The 21,524-nt window shown below is 41.7% G+C and overlaps 1 protein-coding gene across 1 annotated transcript in view; it reads left to right on the top strand.

The window, feature by feature from the left end:
- Positions 1-16,001, top strand: part of Eif3h (eukaryotic translation initiation factor 3 subunit H) — a 75,262-nt gene extending 59,261 nt beyond the window's left edge. The window contains exons 3-8 of the mRNA XM_057792373.1: positions 2,534-2,701; positions 4,208-4,307; positions 5,415-5,564; positions 12,319-12,439; positions 13,327-13,459; positions 15,744-16,001. Of these exons, the coding sequence (XP_057648356.1) occupies positions 2,534-2,701; positions 4,208-4,307; positions 5,415-5,564; positions 12,319-12,439; positions 13,327-13,459; positions 15,744-15,841 (770 nt within the window). The 3' untranslated portion in view covers positions 15,842-16,001. The remainder of the gene's footprint in view (positions 1-2,533; positions 2,702-4,207; positions 4,308-5,414; positions 5,565-12,318; positions 12,440-13,326; positions 13,460-15,743) is intronic.
- The last annotated feature ends 5,523 nt before the right edge of the window (positions 16,002-21,524 follow it).

Below are 21,524 nucleotides of genomic sequence, written 5' to 3'. Positions count from 1 at the left end.
TGTAAAATTCATTTTATCCAAGCTATTTGAGGGGAGTTTTAGTTAGCTTATAGACTATTTTTTTTTCCAAAAAATGCATTTTGATTTAAGTTGTAATGCATGCCTGCTTTAGCTAATAGAGGCGGCAAGATCCCCACAGGGAAAATGTCAGAGCTGGCAGGAGCACTCTTTTTTCTGGTCCTCCAAGTTGGTAGATGGCACTGCTAGCTACTCACTAGCAGAGGTGTGGTGGATGCTGCTCTTGTACTAAGGCTCAGCCACTCACTGACACTGCTTTTCAAGTACTGATGTGGTGTTTGTTTTTTAATGGTATTTGTTCTGTCCATTATTTGATAATTCCTCCGTCTCCTCGTCACTTTCGTTTTAAAACAATCTAGCAAATTTCATTTTATCTCCCATTTTACTGATAGTATTAAGGTATTTATTTGTAAGTTAAATTTGATTAAAATTTGTCAAATAAGTTTATATGAAGAGTCTCATGCTAGAGACCAAAGGAATGATTTGGGTTGTTGAGGGAGAATCTGTTAAGTTGGATGAAAGAATAGGATAGTGAGGTGTTTCTTACATCACAGAAAGAGATAGTACTAAGACAAAAATACTTGCTATAAGGTTATTGATTTGGTTGTAGCTTGCTAATTTACTTTTTAAAAAAGATTAATTAGGTAACTATTGAACTGAGAGCCTTCCATGTTCTAGGAGGATGCTCTACCACTGAGCTGTCTCCAACCTGGTTGTGATGCTTTTAACTGTGGTTTAGAATGTAACATGGGTTATAGGGCTTTGTTTTCACACATTATTTAGGAAATTGCAAAAGATACAGAATTTATAAAAGTGTATAGCATATTATATACCTTCTTTGCCATACCCTTTACTTTTTGTTTGTTTGTTTGTATGTATGTATGTATGTATGAGTACTTTGAGTATATGTGTGTATATGCACCTCTTGCATGCCTGGTGCACATGGAGGCAGAAGAGGGCATCCGATCCATGAGACTGTAGTTAATGGAGTTATGGATGGTTGTAAACCACCATGTGTGTACTGGGAACTGAACACAGGCCACCTACAGGAGTAACAAGTGCTCTAAACTGCTGAGCTGTTTCTCTAGCTCCTCCACCATACCCTTTAAATAGGAACAAAAGAAGTAGTCCAGCCAGAGAATAATGAATGAACGAGCTGACTTTGAAGTGAGTTGTTTCTATGTGTGTGCATCTTAACAGCAGATTTACTGTGGAATGAAATTTGGTTCTTCCAAAGAGTGATAGGTGTATTGCGTTTGGGTCATTTCTACAAGAGGTAGATGCTCTTTGACAAAAGCCTGTTAATTTCTTTGCCTAATAACATGTTGAAAAACATTGTGATCTGAGTCTTGTTTGATTTTTCTTTTTTGAAACCATAGTGCTCCGATCAGAGGAATAGCAATAATAAAATTTTTGGTAAAATTTGATTGTTTTGAAAATGAAGTTGTCAGGCTCAGTGTCAAGCAGTTATGGCTACTCTGTGCAACCATGCCTTCATTCTTCATTATAGACATAGCTTGGCTAGTGTGTTGACTATAAAACTTTTCTCTATTTTATATTAAGTGTACATTGTTAGGATGTAATGTTTATTTTTAAAGATTTCTTTTTATTGATATGTGTGTGCATGTTTGTATGCATGTGTGTATGCACTTGCAGAGCAAAGAGTGTGTATAATTCTCCTTAGAGGTGAAGTTAGAGCCAGTTGTGAGCTACCGTGAATGCTGAGAGAGAACTAAGAGAACTAAATTCAGTTCTCTTAACCTTTGAGACATTTCTCCAACTCTATATTGCTTTTTAAAGGCAATTATTACTTTATGAATTTGTGCCTCTTTTTTTAGTACTACTACTTTAAATAAATAATATATATTATACTCATTCAGCAAAAGGAAAAGCCCGCACACCTTTTCCTTGTATATATGGTGATTAAAATACAACCAGTCTAATAAAAATCATCTACTAGTACAAATGAATGCAAAGAGAAGAAAAGAGAATGTCTTTTTAAAAGTAAGTATATGCAGTAGGGGGCACTAGATGAAGGCAAAAATGAATTCTTATGTTGAAGCAGCTGTAGCCTCTGTCTGGTTCATATGTAAGTCAGTGGTAATTGTTTTCCCTTAGTTTTCTTGATGGATTTAGTTCTTAGTTCCCAAAGTTACATGTGAAGGAGACAATAACTACTCTCACCATTAATTCAGATGAAATTATTACAATCAAACACTTGTATACCTTTTCCTTATACATTTACTGTTTTTAGGGTTTTAGAAAAGAGAAGTATGAGCTACAATTAATAATTCCTTGTTTATAATAAGACATTAACTTTGTATTTCTAATACCTTTTGTATAAAATATGATTTGTTAAATAACAAAAGGAAAAGACCAATTATTTGAAGTGATTTGAAAAATGTTCTCTTTTTGTGTAAATGAAAAAGTCTTATTTTTAATGTTAGTGGCATCATTAAATGCTTTGGTTTTTGTTTGGTGAGCTTTGTATGAATTCCGCTGCTGTGTCTTCTAGTTCAGTATCAGATGGAGATGATGCGAAGCCTTCGCCATGTGAACATCGATCACCTCCACGTGGGCTGGTACCAGTCCACGTACTACGGCTCGTTTGTTACCCGGGCGCTTCTGGACTCTCAGTTCAGCTACCAGCATGCCATTGAGGAATCTGTCGTCCTCATTTACGGTTAGTAGGAGGCTCCTTTATTATTCTTTTCCTCCCTTAATATTATTACTGCTATTTTTGCTTTCTGTCTTTCTGCCTCTTGGAGCAGTGCTGGCAGGCCCTCTCAAGTAAATATCAGCTCCGCTCTGCAGCAGCCTCAGCAGCAGCTACGTCTAGACAGGGTTTCCTTCTTTCTGTTTATTTTTCTTGCTATCAGAGCCCTGATGTGTACGTTTTGGAATGCTGGAGTAGCTGCTTCATTTTTTTCCTTCATCTCCCTCCCTCTTTGCAGGGGCTGGTGGAATGAGACCAGATGTCTAACAAACCCCGATTGCTGGCGTGTCTGGTTTTGTACGTGACTGACCAATCATAATACAGTGTGCCAAGTTTTCCTTTCCTTTCCTTTTTTTTTCTTTTTTCTTCTTCTTTTTTTTTTTTTTTTTTTTTACCTCTGACAGCAGCATACAAAACCTGGACTGTTTCTTAGCACAAAGATTTTTTTCTTTTCGGCCTATTTAATGGTGTTTCCTCAAGCTCTCCAGACCAGATGTTCTGTGCTATATCAGAACCGTAGGCAATTTAACAGCTTTATAGCCTCCCCCTTCCCAAACACTCACAGTTTGCCATATCTGGCAGACTTGCATATAGTTTCCAGCTGAGAAGTAAATGTAACGTCCTGAGTATCTGTCAGAAAAAATACTAATGAATACGATCAATCTTATGAGCTGCCCTGAAATTGTTTCAGTGTGTTAGCAATTGGATTACAGGGAGAACAAGTTGTTAAAGGGCACTTAGATTGGCTGGAAACATTGCATCATCAGACCTTGATGAATTTTCCACTTGCTTCAATCTATTTTGGTTTTCATTTTATCACCTATTGCTAAAAGTTTCACTGTGTTGAATTTCAGACAACATGAATGTTGACACAGGTTTTAGGCAAGCGTTGGCACACCAGAGCCGTTATCATGCAGCAAGTGCTCAGCTCCCTTCCTTGCGGACTGTTTAAGCAGTCAGTTTTGACAAAAATTTGTTTCTCTAAAACTGAAATGACACTTTGTGATAGCGCTTTGACACAGTGGTTTTGTTTTTACAGTCTGCCTAATGAAGAACCGTGAACAGCACTCACTGGATGATGTGCTTTGTTCCCAGGCTGTTTGTTTTCAGTTTATTGACTGAAGGGCTATAGAAGTGTACACAGAGCTTTTCTATGTTCAGTATTCATGAGTATTTTCTCTTGTTTATGGAAGACCTATAGAACATATCATACATTTAATTTTCAACAAGTTTTCTGGTTCTAGTTGAGGAATGGATTTGAAGGTATTCCACCTAGATTTTGATGCTTAGTTTTTGTTTTAAGGAGGAAGCTGTTCTGTTTTTAATCAGCTTCAAATTATGTACTGATTATATATTTTGGTCTTCATATTTCAAAGCTTGTGTGATTAGTAACAGTGTCCTCAGAACTAGTACTTTACAAGCACTAACAGTGGCAAACTTCTCAGTAATACCTTTCTCTTTTTCTTTTTTGAGATCCCATAAAAACTGCCCAAGGGTCTCTCTCACTGAAGGCATACAGACTGACTCCTAAACTGATGGAAGTTTGTAAAGAGAAGGACTTTTCCCCTGAAGCGTAAGTGTTCTAGGCCCATGAGGCGTGCAGTAGAGGACTCTGTGTTTCTTCTAGAATTTCAGTTCACCACATGTACTGAGTCCTCAGTTGGCCTATGGTAATGCCATTACCGTGCGGATGAAAAGTTTTCTGCATTGTGCAAGGGCCATTTGATTTCCCTTCTCCGCATAAATAGTTTAAAAACTATTGTGTGGAAAGTCTCATCTGCTGCTTTCACTGGGTGAACTCACTTAGTGGGAATTAATTAGCCACCGTATTTGAAGCATTCTCCAAGTGGTGGATAAAGGAAGGTGAGAAGAGTGGTTAGCCACCATCAGAGTGCAAGCTGTAGTCTGCTTCTGCACCTCATGGCCTGTTTGACGAAGAAGTGGAATAAATCTCAATGTTTCAAGCATTCAGAGAAAAAAAAGTGGCTCATTGGAAATTTACGGGGTAACAAGTACACATCAGATGAACTGTTCTGTGATCTGACTTTGTGGCATAAGAATATGTACATTTAAAAAATATTTAGAATTATTCTGTTATTGTGAAGGGCTTTTTTTTATATATATAAACTTCTTATGAAACTTCATGCCAGACAGTTCATCTCTAGTTTCCCAGCTGCCCCCCCCCCCAAAAAAAAAGACATGTGTAGGTTGTTCAAAGCAAAGCTGACTCATGACCAGGTCTGAGTGTGGAGTTGCAGCCAACCTAGGAGAAGCTGTGTCCTGCACTTGGTGTGGAGTCCCCTGTGCCCGTTCCTGTGCAGTCACCTCTCTGAGGTGCAGACAGCACGGCCCTTCCCTAGTTGCCGTGAGTGTGGATCACATCACAGCTCACAGTGACCTCTCAGTGTCGCTAAAAACCTAAGAACTCCTGATTAACACTGGATGAGCAAGTTCTTTTGCCAGGGACCTAATCTTTGGGCTTACAGCTCAGATTCAGATCATTTTTAAAGTTACTCAAGTCACTGGACTTAGGCTTGGCAATCACTTTCCACCCCAAGCCCCTAAAAGACTAATGAAGCTAAGTCTGTGGAGAGCGCGGTAATCGGTGAAATGTGGGAAGCACTCAGTTTAGCACTCAGTGCTGACCATCAGCCTCAAGTGTCTTTAACGTGCTTCACAGATTGAAAAAGGCAAGCATCACCTTTGAGCACATGTTTGAGGAAGTGCCGATTGTAATTAAAAACTCCCATCTGATCAATGTCCTGATGTGGGAGCTTGAGAAGAAGTCAGCCGTAGCGGACAAGCACGAATTGCTCAGTCTTGCTAGCAGGTAAGTGACCCTTCCTAAGGAAAGCCCCCCACCTTGCAAACAATTGTTTTGTGTAGATGGTCCTTGTAAAACCAGGAGAAATTCCTGAAGAGCGCTTGGAGGTTACTAAGATATGGAAGAGTGTGTAGAGTTTGTCTCGCCCCGCTAGACCGTGAAAGCCATCAGTGATCTGCTGTAAGGACCCTGGGCTGTCTTCCTTACTGTGCCATTTGGACCCTGATAGGGAGGGGTTGCTGAAGTTGAGTTTGATATTGTTTACTGTACTCGATCCCAAGAGACAGGCAGCTGCTCTGTAGTCTCTGATGTGCTCGGAGCAGAGAAAGACTTCATTTGACTGCAGTGGCCCTTGTACAAACGGAGACCTCCCGAGCAGTAGACTTTCAGCTATCAGAGCATGTGACCAAAATTAGCATTTTTGATCCTCATTGGCTTTTGCTATTTTAGAAGTTACATTGAGGATGCAATTTCCTCTAGTTTGTTTGTTTTAGCTGTTGAATTGGCAAGATAATATTTTTATTTTGCTATAATACTGATTGAGATGTCCTAGAACAAATTGTGTTTCTGAAATTACTTTTCATCTCCCTAGGTCCCCAAATTCTTACTTTTTTTTTTTTTTTTTTATTTTAAGTCATGGGTATTGAGTGCAGGATCTCATACATGCCAGGCAAGTGACTGCTTCAGTCCCAGTCCTCTTAGTAGAAGTGTTGGTGAACTCACAGAGAGCTCTTTTACATGCCCTTTTCGGCTTCAGTGGTTGTCCTTTGTGGTAGAAGGAGGCATCAGTAGACATATTATATAAAACAAACACACGGAGTCGATAGTCAGGTGACTAAAAGAGAGAGACGGTTTCCCCTCAACTCCTAAGTGGCTCTCTCACGGGGTAGCTTAGGTACTCAAAATTCTTCTCCCTTACACTATAGGTGTATGCCACCATACCTGGCTAAGGTATATTTTCTTTCTTTCTTTCTTTTTTTTTTTTTTTGGTTTTTGGTTTTTTCGAGACAGGATTTCTCTGTAGCTTTGGTGCCTGTCCCGGAACTAGCTCTTGTAGACCAGGCTGGTCTCGAACTGCCAGAGATCCGCCTGCCTCTGCCTCCCGAGTGCTGGAATTAAAGGCGTGCGCCACCACCACCCGGAAAGGTATATTTTCTTAAGCAATCGGTTTGTAGCAGAACTTCAGTTGTTTGTCAGATTTGTAGTTATCATTCAATACTTGTTAGAAAAATGAAAAGCTTTGTAATTATGAGAGGAACAAAGGACAGGAAACCAGTGTTCTCTGTGTTCTGTGTGAGCAGCACTGTAATTCAGGTAACATTGTCCATCACATTAATCCATCACAAAGGCCACTGGAAAGGCCTTGAAGGGCAACAAGATGGAAACCTAATGGTAACCAGAATGCTAAATGATACAGCCAGGTTTCAAGGACCCAAAGAGTGTACTGTTTAGTTGCAAAGCTATTTTTATAACAGTCCTTACACTTGTCTGAGAAGATCAGATTTTTCTGTTGTTTTTACAGAGATACTCAGCACACCTATAGTTAAAGAATCAAGCTAAGGACCTACTTTAAAGGCATCTGAGGTTACAGTTTGATGTACTAGTACAGAGTTGTATGATTCACGTCTTCCCTTCTTCCCTTTCTGTATCAGGAGACAACACAGCCTTTGTGCAGCTGTCGGGTCTCCAGTGAGCCAGTCTGTAATCGCTGTTGTGCAGGAACATTACCCTAGCTTGCTCCATCACCAAAAATCTCCAAACACTTTTATTATGGCTTTATCTTCTGTATTGTTGTGACTTTGAAAGAGAGGCCTCTGCTTTCCCTGTTGTTCAAAGGGTAAATTAGTGTTGTGGGGCAGGAAGCAATGCCTATCCTATATCTGTGAATCCTTAGATAGAGCCAGGTGATACCAGAGTGTACATTTTGTATATCCTCATTAATTTGGGGCATCAGTAGGATAATAAGGTGATACCTGAATATGTGCCTTTTCCCTCCCTCCCTCCCTCCCTTCCTAGAATCCTGATTAGAAACCTTTATTACATAGTTCCTTCCTTGGATATTAGGCTTATTTTCTCTTCCATGACCTATTATATGGGTGTCAGTTCTTTCATTTACAGTTAATTTGTTTTTTTTAACACGTCTAAGATGTGCAGTTCCTTTTGTTCAGAGCCTTAGTCGTGTACATTTTACTAGATGGGCATTCTAAATCAGTCTTTGTTAGTTCTTACATTTGTAGAGCACAGGCCTTGGGCTTTTCACACATGAAAAGCAATTCTATTTCCTTCTTTTAGACAGTAAACTAGGAGTGAGCATTCTATATTAAGGGTAATAAGCATGAACTGATGCTTTGGGGAGAGTCGGCTTCACACTGTCTTGGTTCACATCTGTTTAAGTTATCTATTTTCAATTCTTTGTTTCCTTGGCAATTAAAGACAGAACTGTGTTATAGAAAGCTCCTCGCAGGAACTCCCTATTTCCTTATACTGGCTAAACCAATACTGAAAAGATTGCCTCAGAAAATTGCTCCTGGTGATGGATCTGATTTTCTGTGAATGGTATCTGAAATTGGTATGAAATGTTAATTGCGGGTGCCTATACACTGTCTTTTTGAGTATGTTTCTAAAGACCACTGTTATGGTATATGTGTTGCCGTATCTTTGATGGCAGTCTTTTACTGTGATTGCATATACCATATACTTTTTAGCACATGGCTTAACAGTTGAAAGACATCAATGGAAAGTAAGATTTAGGAATTTGGGAGTGTGGTTTTTGTTTTCTTCCTCCTCCTTCATATGAGTGCGTGTGTGTGCTCAGGTGCTCATGGGGGGTCAAAGGTGTCAGATCCCCCTGGAACTTGAGACACGGTTGGTTATGATCCACTCTACATGGGTGCTGGGAACTGAACTTGATTTCTTTTCCAAAAAAAGCACATACTCTTAACCAGTGAGCTACCTCTTCAGCCCCAGCAAGGCCTTTTTTAATTTTTGCATTGCTGAAGTGAGTGTAGCTAGTCTCCAGGATTAATTGCTTCTCTGCATTACCAGCGTCTCTCCTGCTCTCTGTCTAATCTCCCCGTTGTATTCTTCTACCCCCTTCCAACAACCCCCCCCCACCACCACCACCACCTAAGAGTGTGTCTTGCTTTACAACCAGTCATGTCAATAGTGTTTCTCATACTTGACATAGTTCTGGTCTTTCACCATTGAAACGTTTGCCCCCAGGCAGTTCTACCCTGCCCCCAACTTTTATGCCTTAACTGAGTTGAGGGACTCCAAGTGTCCATCTTCTGCATAGATTTTTATTTCATATCATTCCTAGTTTATTGTTATTGCCAGGCCTTCTCTGTTGCAGAAAGAATAACCTTGACTTCATGCTATTATTCTCCAACATTTCACCCCTTCCTTGTTTTGTGTTTAAATTTCTTGATAGTGTTTTCTGTCACTGTCTTTATCTCCTTATTTCCCACTGTCCCCATACTACAATGTATGTCGTTGGAACTTGTGGTAGTTTAAATGTAATTGTCCCCCATAATCTGTGAGGAGGTGTGACTTGGTTGAAGTAGGTATGGTCTCGTTGGAGCAAGTGTGTGATGGTAGGGGTGGGCGGACTTCGAGGTTTCCTATTCTCAGGATACCACCCAGTGTCTCAGTTGATTTCCTGTTGCCTGCAAGATGTAGCGCTGTCAGCTCTAGCACATCTGCCTGCATGCTATCATGCTCTCCATCACATGATGATCATGGACTGAACCTCTGAAAAAGAGTTGCCCTGGTCATGGTGTCTCTTCATAGCAAGGAAAACCCTAAGACAGAGCTCTCACCAAAGTTTTAAAAATTTGTTTGTCCCTGGATATCGTCCATCACTTAGCACTGAGTACTGTTGGCTAATTCTTTATGGGACTCTTTGGAATCCACTGATTTAGTAAGGGTTGCTTTTTATACACAGTGAACTCTCTTGCTCACCCCTCCATGTTAGTGCTGTTCTGGATCTGTCTTCCCTGCCATGTACCTTGAGGGGTGACTTCATCTTATTTCCATCAACTTTTTCTACTTCATTATCTTTCCTTGACTTATTTTGGTCTTAAAACTTACTGTTTTTTTTCTCATTTGTTTTAATTTTTTCTTACTTTTAATTCCTTTTTCAAAATCGTTATCTTGCTATGTGCAGACAGGATGCTCATATTGCTCCTTTGAAGTCTTTGCCGGGTTCTATTGTCTTTGGATGGGAGCCCAAGATTACAAAGGTCTGGTGCGTGTGCTGCCCGCCTCTGCACTGCCATAGTACTTGCCCGGGGGTCTTTGGAGCATAGCTCCTGCCTGCCTCTACACTGCCCTAGTGCTCATGTCCCCAGTTCTCAGTGGATCTCCTTCCATGCACCTCCTTTTCCTCATTGGGGTCCCAGCACGCTGCTTTTGCCCAGTACCTGCAGTATGCTTTTCCACTCTTGTTGCCTGTGTGTCACCATCACCAAAAACCCAAAATGTCGTTGTCAGATCATCTGGGAGGGTCTGACTTTATCCCACCCAACCATCTTTCCTATGCATCTGTTGTGCATGTTATAGCTCTTAACCGCACTTCTGTGCTTATCTCTTTACCTTCTCGGCACAATGTGCAGAGTGTAACAGTGTCTTACAGACTAATCCTTATTGTCTAAGGGAGTGACTGGCAGTGAAAGTGTTGAAAGAATGAGTGTGAGATGCAGTATTGTTAAATTAATCCTGAAGTTATTTGGGAAGCAATGTGACTAATCAGTGGTTCTGGACATTTGGTTAGCTACCAGGAAAAAAATCACTCTCATTCCTCATTTTGCACCATATGCCCAAACACTTGAGTCTGGGTGGATTAAACTCAAACTATTAAGAAATTAGAAAACAGCAACAAATACCCAATTATCAGAGAAGAAATACTTTTCAAGTTAAAAATTTCAATGAAATACTATAAATGTGAATTAAGTATTAGTATTAAAGTAGTACTTGAAGCCAGTAGAACACCAGCAGTAAGGAGATGGGGGCAGGAAGATGGGGAGGTTGATTCAAGGTTAACCTCACTGACAACAAGTATGAGGCCAGCTTGGTCTCCGTGACACCCTGCGGGGAGAAAAGAAAAGGGGAGAGGAGGGAAAGAAGATAGAAAGAGATTAGGCAGGTGGAGTTACTGAGTCAAAGTTGTCTAAGAACTGCTTGACTGGAATTAAAAAGTAGATTTATTCACCCATACACATCTCTTTCTGTTATAATACCATTTAAGAAAGAACCCAAACTTTCTAATTTTCTGGTTACAGATGGAATCCATAATTAGATTTACTTTGATTTGGTCCCAAGCTTCCCAGCCTGTTTCTTCTTGTACCAGTTGGCTGCTCAGACTAGGAAGCTGAGCCACCAGCACCCCACTCCTCTGTCATACCCGTGTGTAAAGCGGCAGTTGTGCTTACTGGGCGTGGGCAGGCTAAGGGCATTTTCCCCTGGGATGGCCCATCACTAGTTGTGGTTCTATTTTATGTTTTGGTGTTTAAAGACATAGTTTCTCTATGTAGCCCTAGCTGTCCGGGAACTCACAGAGATCTACCTGACTCTGCCTCCCAAGTGCTGGGGATTAAAGGTGTGCACCACCACAGCTGGCTCACATTTCATATTTTTAAAATAGACACGATTTCATAATGCTAACCATTTTAAAGGAAGCAGTCTTCATTAGTCTTTAATTGGCCAGGATGCTTTCACACTGTAGTCGAAAGATTCATTCCCACAAACCACGTGAGCAGGCCGGAAGGGAGGTTTGATGCCTCTGGCCTTCTTGGGTGGTTCTTGCTTTTAAATTAAATGGATTTTAAGATGCCTATTTCTTGCCTGTCTTCAGGCCTTCATCACTTGTACTTATCTTTTCTCTGGAACATATTTTTGGCATAATTGATGCCTAATCCTCTGTTTTCAGGCTGCCATCTCCTCAGAGATACTCTGACATACTATCTAAAGCGTCTCCTCAGCTCTCCAGTTACAGGTCCAGTGAAGATGGAGACTGTGTGTGTCTGATGCCTTGCTGTCTCCCTCTTTCCTGTGACTGAGACTACCATGTAATAAACGTTAGCAAATGTCTGTCTGTCTGTCTGCAGCAGGCGAATGGAGCACTGGTTGTCAGGCCGCCGCTGCTGGAATGTGTCTGTCAGTTATTCAGGCTTCTTGTGGCAGCGGATGTTTGCAGGCAGCAGTGGTGTGTATTGTGGTCATTCTGCTGATCACTAGCATACCTCTCCAAGAAGTTAGGAAGTTTCTGGAAAGAATTCTAGGAATGGTGAGAGACAGAGCTTTGTGCAGTGCAGAGCGAAGGCTGGTGTTGTGTTTGGAGCCTGCTAGACAAGAACTGCAGTTGGAGGAGCTTTACTTGTTCATGTGTTCTTTTCTGGTGACTGCCGATTTAAAGTTCTTGGACAAGAGGGGAAGGTTTTAAGGGAAAACATTCAGGAGTACAGAGTTTAAATTAAACTTGGACTTTTAAAAATGCCCATTGTAGATGTCTCACTCGCTATGCTGCACCTTTCCTGGCCCCATCCCCATGCTCCGACAGGAAGAAACAGAGCTAAGGCCGACACTCCTGGTGATGCTTGAGGTTGACTGGGGAACTTAGTACAGACTCTCACTATCGGCTGCCTCTGTTTCTACATGAGTATGGGCTCAGGCCTTTAACAAAAGGCAGGTTCGGTTAACATCTCAGAACTGTTCAGAAAAAAAATAGCCTAAAGACTGCATGCCAGTGCACTTCATTTTTCAGCAATCATTTGGGGAAGAATCTCCAGTTGCTGATGGACCGGGTGGATGAAATGAGCCAGGACATAATCAAGTACAACACGTACATGAGAAACACCAGTAAGCAGCAGCAGCAGAAACATCAGGTGGGTATGGTTTTCAGGAGAATTTAGTAGTCATCCATCTCTAGGTGCAAATGTTGCAGGCGTGTCTTTCAGAATTATTGGGAAAGCGCTGACTGCTAGCCTAATGACTATCGTGTTTAAAAAATATTCTTTTATACTCTTATTTATTTACACCTTATACTTAAAATACCTGACTTACAGAGAGCAGGCTGTTTGGCTGAGAGTGTAATGCCAAGGTTATGCAAATAGGTGATACATTATTGAGAAAACCAGAGGCAGAAGAGGGCCGCAGAGTCACAGCTCATTTCTTCCCTAACTGTAATTGGTTTGGTAGTGGCTCATTGCGGTGTACTTAGCAATCTTCAGTTCATTTAAAAACTGAGCAATTGTGATTAAGAGCAAGCAATTTTGATAGGAAATAATAGACCAACTGCTGTGAAATAGATAGTATAGTCCAGATAAAGACCCTAGGATTACCCCAATATTCTCATATGTACATACACAGTCTTTTGTGCCTTTAATTTTTTCTTTATTCGTGTAACCTGATGGCCACAAGACTTTCATGGTGTCTTGTGTTACTGTTTTTATTAATCTAGTGTTCTTAGTCTTTGACTCATAGATAAGTTGACTCTAGAATGTTTATCTTTTAAAATGGTGTTTAAATATGACCACTTTGCTAAAATGTCTTACATACTAGGTGTTGTTAAACACACTATGCTAAGCACAGCTAAGTATTTCTGACAGTGTTATATTTTAAAAATCTTAGCATCAGTTCACATATATAGTGAATTTAAAAACACATGGTTTTGCCACATTTGAATAGAGAAGACGTGTGTACGCTCATTTGTGTGCACAAGGTCTTTGTTTTCTTGATTAATAAACATGAATCATTTTCTCTTTGATTTTAGTACCAGCAGCGTCGCCAGCAGGAGAATATGCAGCGCCAGAGTCGAGGAGAGCCCCCACTCCCTGAGGAAGACCTCTCCAAACTCTTCAAGCCCCACCAGGCCCCTGCCAGGATGGATTCGCTGCTCATTGCAGGTATTACTGACCGTGGGGGCACATGTAGCTTCTTGTCTTCTTCAGAGATCAGTACATAGTAAAAAATTCCCAAACAGCATTGTGGGTCATAAAAACTAGTGTTTTATAAATAGTAAGAATTGAATTTGTGTCTAGCACCTGTAATTTCTGTGGCTGAGAATTTGTAACCCTTTTGTGTCTTGGATCCTTGCACGGTTTCCCTCAGTATATGTGTATCTAAACACTTCTGAGCTGGCATTATAAGCTTTCTAAAATAGATTTTATGTGTCATATCGTAAATGGAAACCTAGACAAAGGTTTATACCCTCATAATGCAAAAGACCATGTAATTCAAGCCCTTTTCATCTCTTCCCATGGTGAACTGAAAAGGAGTTTGGAGTGTGAAGAAAATCCTGCCTTTTCTTTGACTATGGCAATGCAAAACGGAGCCTTCTTTGTGGGTATTTGGTTTTGGCATCTCGCTTCTGTGGGTGGATTTGTTTTGTTTGAGGTATGGTCTCACTGTGTAGTCTGGCTGGCCTCCGAAGTGCTAGGATTAGGGCATGTACCACTACTGTCCGGCAGCATGGTTGATTTTAAAATATAGCACCAATGCTATATTTTACTTGGCTATAATATTCCTACAGAAATTGTAAGTGTGATTCTTCAGTCAGCTAGTGTCTTTGGGAGCTGTATTAGACTTAAGACGTAAAAACTTATCTTCCACAATTTACTAATTGAGAGGGTGAAAATTCAGATTTCTTAAAACTCAATATTCATTGAGACTACATGGTTTCTGTGACCACCATGGTGAAGGTGTCTGTGTGGTAGGAGGACTTTTTGTGCTTATTGTTAATTCATGGTCTTCCTTGTGTATCTGTAACTTGTACTGTAACCTGGGTCCAGGTCAAAGCGAGATGATGGCCCATAGTTCATAATCTGTAGTCTTAGCTGAATGATATGGCTGTCCCAGCTCCTTTAGGAACAGGACTTTTGAGTTCTTTCATTCTAACTTCTTGTGACATCCAGGCTCAGGATTATGTATTCTCATTGAAAGTTCAGTCGCCTATGATCAGTACAGTTAGACTGCAGTTTTAAATTCGTCATAAAGGGTTTTTTTTTGTTTTAAATAAATATTCTGCAGTTTTTAGATAAGAGGAACTGAGACATAGATCTTCCTTTAGGTCAAGTTCAAGTGGTTAAGTCATGTGTAGATGTGCTAGCTTTCTGATATCAAAGCTCCCCTGACAACCTTCAAGAGGGCTGGGCCCTGGCTCAGTTGTAACCTAAGGATAGCACTCCTATAGGTCATTCCAAGCAAGGTGGCCATTCACATGTGGGCCTGGTGAACCCTGATAAGCTTCAGGTTTTGGTTATTTTTATTACTCCTCTGTCTTCTGAGGAGAGTCTGTGCTGCTTTCTCAGTTGTCTTAACATAATGTCAGTCCGATCTGAATAGTTAGTTGTTGATGGACAACAAATACATTGGGGCTGGTGGCTGATGATTATTAGAAAGTTACCATTTTTCATCATTCTTTAGGGCACCGAGAGTGGAGGATAGATTCTTTGGCAAAGATATTCTTCATCTCTTGTGGAAAAGTATCACTGGGTTGTTGTTTTTTTTTTTTTTCCTTTATGGAATTCTTGATTTAAAACAATACAGGTGATTGGTGTAGGAGGCTAATGAACAAAGAAACTGCCTTGGCCTTTTGATAGGGCAAAACTTAGGTAGACGAGGAAAACAGAACTGGAGACCGGGAGAAAAAAAGCAGAGTCAGGGAGACGCCATGGATCCTCTGCCTGAGACGCCGGTTAGAATCTTGCCAGTAAGCCACAGCCACGTGGCAATACACAGATTAATAAAAATGGGTTAAACTAAGAAGTAAAAAATAGCCAATAAAAAACTAGAGCTGGGGCTGGAGAGATGGCTCAGAGGTTAAGAGCACTGATTGTTCTTCCAGAGGTCCTGAGTTCAATTCCCAGCAACCATATGGTGGCTCACAACCATCTGTAATGAAATCTGGTTCCCTCTTCTGGCCTGCAGGCACACATGCTGACAGAACACTGTAAACAAAATAAATAAATAAATCTTTAAAAAAAAAAAACAAAACCCTAGAGCTAATGGGGCAAGCAGTGTTTTGATGAATACAGTTTCTGTGTGATTATTTCAGGTATAAGGTAGCCAGGCAGATGGAACAAACAAGTGGGTCCCTTCCCTACAACAGGTGATTTTGGTTTCAAGATTCTAGGAAAATTTTGTAGTTTGTTGAATATTAATTGTGATCTGTTTTTCTCAAATACGCAGGCCAGATTAACACTTACTGCCAGAACATTAAAGAGTTCACTGCCCAAAACTTAGGCAAGCTCTTCATGGCTCAGGCTCTTCAAGAATACAATAACTAAGAAGAGAAAGTTTGCAGAAAAGAAGTTGAGTGGAAAACTGTTGAGACTCCACCAGAGTGACTCTTGGAAAACTATATTTCTGTACTGCAGAGCGGAGAGGGGTTCTCTAATGTCACTGCTGCAATGTGTTTCTAACCAGTAATAAAACCTTGATTGTGCACTTGCCTGCGTGTTTTATTTTGTTTTGATGTCTTTATTTCCAGAAAGAAGAAAGAAGTCTTGACTAGAGGCTATACAAGCTCAGTCTTCAGGCATTCAGCTCACATTCCTCTGCTCTGGAGGTCTGTGGGCACTTCGTGTACTTGCAGAGGTCTCCTTCCTTTTCTTCAGGTGATGGGCACCTGTTTCCAAACTCACAGACCACTGAGCAGAGGGATTTTAAACAGTCACTTTGTCAGATGATCATAGAAATTCATCTTTTGTATATTGTTTAGGATTCCATATTTATCTTCCTATACTACAAATATAGCTGGAAAAGATACATAGAGCGAGTAGGCGGAGTCAGGGAGAAGCCATGTAGCCACTGCAGGAGACAGATGCCAGACAGAACCTTATTGGTAGGCCACAACCATGTGGTGATACATAGATTAATAGAAATGGGTTAATTTAAGATATAAGAGCTAGCTAGAAATATACATAAGCTAATAGGTCAAGCACTGTTGGATTTTAGTATAGTTTCAGTTTGATTATTTCAGGTCTGGGTGGCTGGGAAACAAGCAGCCTCCGCCTACAGTGATGGACATGGATGAGCATCACTGATTTCAAATCTTTTGGGTAGCATCCAGAAGTAAGACCATTATATCCCTTAATGTAAATGTTTGAAAGATGCTCCATTTTTTGAAGCTTAGAAATTGAAATGTGATTGATAATAAATTGACTTTAATATGATTTCTCATTTCCTACCTTCTAAAATGTTACTACATTGTTCATATTTTGGTTTTGTGATCTTAGAAAACTTGTGTGAACTTCATTTGCTGGCACTGAACTCTGGCATACCGATAATCAAATGTCACAAATTGCGTATTCCAGTTGTAAGTCCTGTCTTTTTATAGTAAACAATTCTCAACCAACTTAATGTAATAAACCATAGCCCATTTCCTTTTCCTTTTCACTGGACATTTTTTCCCCTGTGAAAGGTCTAATTTTTTCTGATCCTTTTATTTGTTTTCCTGTAACAATATTTTGAGCATGTACTATGTGTCAATTACTTACTCTGTTAGAAAGAAAATGAGAACACAGGTTCTGTCCCTGAGCTTGGTACAGGAGCCAGTAGAGCTTCTTGTAAAAGTCCCAGAAGAGGAAGATGGGTAGGTGGCCTTGGTACCTTGGCAAGTGCTTCAGGCTGCCTTCTTGCTGGAGCTGTACAAAAGGGATATTGTGCAGAAACTTTAATTGTGATTTCAGGGATGTGTCCGTGGATGAAAGGATAATGTTCAGGAGCTTTTATCTCCAGTTTGGAAATTGTCTTAATTTCTCTTCTATTGTGACGAGACACCATGATCAAGGCAACATACAGAAAGCATTTAATTGGGCATTTTCTTACAGTTTCAGATTAGTCCCTGATGGGAAGTGAGACAGGTAGGCATGGTGCTGGAGCAGTAGCTGAGAGCTTACGTCTTTTGTTTGTTTGTTTGTTTTTTTGAGACGGTTTCTTTATGTATCTTTTGGAGCCTGTCCTGGAACTTGCTTTGCAGGCCAGGCTGGCCTCGAACTCACAGATTCACCTGCCTCTGCCTCCCAAATGCTGGGATTAAAGGCGTGCACCACCTGACTGAGAGCTTACATCTTACGTCCAAGATAGAGACAGAGAGATGGGGGAGGGAGGGTGGGTCTGATGTGAACTTTGAGACCTCAAGGACCATCCCCAATGACACACTTCCTCCAATAAGCCATACCTCTTGATTCTTCTAAAAGGTCCACCATTTGGAGCCAAACATTCAAATACATGAACCTTTGGGGGCCATTCTTACTCAGACCAGCACAGAGAGTTTGGGCCATTCCAAAGAGTCTGATGTATCCCAGATAGTTACTTCTGAGTGCCTTAGTCAATCCTGGCCCTCAGATGCATTGTCAAATAAGTCTTGGCTTCAGCTGTCATGTGATCAGCTCTTCACAGTTCGGGCGAGTATATGGGATTACATGCTGAAGTCTTTTTGCATTTCTTATAAGTTAGCCATTCTTTGTTTTTGTTTTTCAGAACAGTTTTTCTGTGTAGTCCTGGCTGTCCTGGAACTCATAGAGATCCACCTACCTCTGCCTCCTAAGAGCCAGGATTAAAGGCATGCACTACCACCACCCTGCACCATTATCTTTTCTGTCTCTTCATTGGATTAATGGCCAACAGTCTGTCAAAGATGGAATAGGTACAGCCTTATTAAAGCAGTAACCACTAGCTGGTGCCATCCCTACAGTTAAGGGACGAAGGGCAAAGAGCTGAACATGTCTTACTCTAAAAGTCATTCCCTGGTTTTCAGATACATGAGTTTCTTTATGCTCATTCCCCAACCCCAAAAGAATCCTAATTCCCAAGGAGCTTCTGTGAAGCATAGATAGGTTCCTCTTTCAGTTCATGGGTTACAGTATTTACATTGAACACTCTAGTACAGCCACTCCAATCATGCAGAATGGGCCATTTCCAGATGTCCTAATTTAAAGGTGACTATAGGAGAAAAACACTGCTTCCGGCATTTCTGTCACCCTTAGAACACAAGCTCGGGAGTCGCTGTATTTCTTTCAGTAATATCTGGCTCAGACTTCACAGCGCAGTCATTTCTGTCCTCTTCCACCTTCCCTTGGGGACACTGAGGCAAGGATTTGTTTAACCTTCAGTTGGGCTTACTATCTGGCAGTAAGTGACCCTTGCCATCTCTTCTCAGATTCTCTGTAGTCTCTCGGCTGCATCTTACTTATGTAAATTGGAAAGGATTCTTACTTTGTCAGATAACCCTGGGTCATCTTTCCTCACCTTTGTTTATCTTGTCATTTGGCTCTCACTGGCCCAACTCATTCCTCATTTCAACCTGCCTGTGATGTTTCGGTTTTTTGATTCTTGCCCTTCTCCGGGTAGAGATTTTAAAATTGCGTGCACATGTGTGCATCCACACACACACACACACCTTTTAAAAATGGCCACAAAGATTTTAATTTGTTCCTTAATCTAACCATGCACCTCAGAATGTCATAATTTCCCGTCGGGCAGGCAAGTGTCCCAATAACCTCGTCGGTGTTACAATGGTGAGGGCTATCTTTCTCTGTGAGGCGTGCGGCTCCCATTATTGCTAATGAAAGGTCTTCGTGTGCATTAAGGGGAAACTGGGCCTCTAATGAGATACAGAGGAGAATCGCGGCTGATGATGACTTCCACTTCTAGCCCGCTGCACTGTAGCAGAAGTGCACTCTCAGAAGGCAACGGGCCAAGGAAATACAACATGCATGTGCTGCCTACATAAAATACCTGTTCGGATGGGAGGGTTGCTTTGGCTTGCAGTCTGTGATGCTTCATCCATCCTGAGGGGAGTTTTCTAGAGGCAGAAGAGCCAAGTTTGGAGAAGAACGCACAGACAGATTACATCATAGGCGAGATAGCTTCAGGTGCCCTTCCCTTTGTATTGTATTCCTTTACAATGCCCAGAGTTCTTGTTCATATATTTTCTCCTGTTCAGATACATTGGGAAGCAAATGTCCTTGGTCCGGAGAATACTGAGGGACTGAGATGTCAGCCCTAAGGGTGATGGAACTAGACTTCAAGCAGACTGTGACAAGCCCACCTCAGATTGCTGCCCTGAGACTGGGTGCTGGAAGTGACAGGTGCTGTCTCTCTAACAGTTGGCTTTCTGCTTCCCTTCCGAAGCTGTCCTTGCATCTGTGTCCTTGGGTTTTACAAAAGGCTTTGAATCTTAGTAAGTTTCCCCCCCACCAACTGAGTTGGTGTCTTTACATTCAGCCTCAAAAACAACATCCTCATTGTTGTCCCAAGACTTATTTGCTGTAAGGTAGGCTCCAACAGTTTGGGGAAGATATGGTCTTAAGAGTGAATGTGATAATCAGACAAGATGTTGCGAGACCTGGTCCAGTCCTGGCCAGCACTGACACCTATTCAGAGGCAAAAATCGGTCCCTAGGAGCCAGGCGGTGGTGGCGCACGCCTTTAGTCCCAGCACTCGGGAGGCAGAGGCAGAGGTAGGCGGATCTCTGTGAGTTCGAGACCAGCCTGGCCTACAAGAGCTAGTTCCAGGACAGGCTCCAAAACCACAGAGAAACCCTGTCTCGAAAAACCAAAAAAAAAAAAAAAAAAAAAAAAAAAAATCGGTCCCTAGGACTCTGGTGAGGGTCCTGAAACATCCTAGGTCCCCAACCCTTTTAGATGAACCTGTGCCACAGCAGTTCACAAAGCCCAAATGTTGTCTCTTACGTGATGGGTTATTCTATTCGTGTTTCCTTCTGATGCACCCGGGAGTGGGGATGCAAATACTGCATACTCAGAGAGGAACAATAACTTGGGATTTAAAACTTCGTCTCCCCATCACCTTGACTGCTCCAGCTGGGACGTGAATGGGAGAGGTGAGCTATGACTGCTTTGCTGGAGACTGGCAGGAAAAACAGGTGGCAGGGGGTTCTAAATTTGGTCTGAGATGAAAACATTTCAAGCAAAACAGAATTCAGCTATATTCTCTTGACAGCAAAGTATTTCTTCAGAGATGCAGATGTCAGTGAAGTACAAATCAGTTTTGGGAAGAAAATACGTGTTTGTGTGTGTTTAAGAGCAGTTGCTTCTCGGGGGGCTCAGGGTAGCCGGAAGCCCCTTTGCCCTCGCTCCTAAGCTTAAGGTGATTTTGCCGAGACCCTTCCCTAACACAGAGGAGAGAAACCGGCATGATTTGTTAGCAATAAAGACATTTGCATTCGTGACACCCCTGTCATTCTCTTCATGTCTCTGTGAATTCACAAATGCACAGCGATTCAGAACTCATCCAGGGTAGAAGGAGAAAAGGAAGGTGTCGATGTTGCATGCTAATGAAGCCCTGATGTGGCAAGTCTCAGATGTCAATCTTCTGTCTTGTATTGATGGACTGGAGCAGTTTGGGGGGCTCTGCCGCCAAGTGCTTAGAGGCTGACAAGGCAACTCCTGCCCGAGTACTGACTATAAAATCGCTAGCACTAAGTCATTACTCTCAACTGAAGCGTACTTGGAAAAACGTTATCTTCTTCCTTCTGATTTTTTTTAGGTGCTACCCACTAGCACTGAGGAAGAAAACCCCACTGGCCAACCAGCAATAAGAAATCAGAGAGTAATTTATTTGCCTGTCAGTTCAGCACCCCGGTCTCTCGTCGCTTATCAGACTTGCTTCCCTAGGCAGATCATCGGCATGGGCAGAAAGTGTGACTTCAGACTTACACTTTCAGGAATCGTGTCGCCTTCGGACTTGTGCCATGCTTAGAGCACTTTGGGAGCACAACCAGCGAACACGTGGATCAGACCCAGATCAGTGCTGGGGGTGGCAGGGGTGCTGAAGGGGCCTGCCAAAGATAGTGGCTCTCAAAGCACTGCCCCCATGAACATCGCCTGCAAGCCTGTGAGGGCAGTGAGTTCTCTGGCCTCAGCCCAGATTCATTGGATCAGGAGGGTTGCCGCTGGGGCCCTGGCCAACCCTGGAATCTGGCTAGGTCGCTTCCTGGGAAGGTTT

The sequence above is a fragment of the Chionomys nivalis genome, chromosome 17 (genome assembly GCF_950005125.1).
Source record: "Chionomys nivalis chromosome 17, mChiNiv1.1, whole genome shotgun sequence".
Lineage (NCBI taxonomy): Eukaryota > Metazoa > Chordata > Mammalia > Rodentia > Cricetidae > Chionomys > Chionomys nivalis.
Note: the sequence above shows the minus strand (reverse complement) of the source record. Positions and strands in the feature narration are given on the sequence as shown.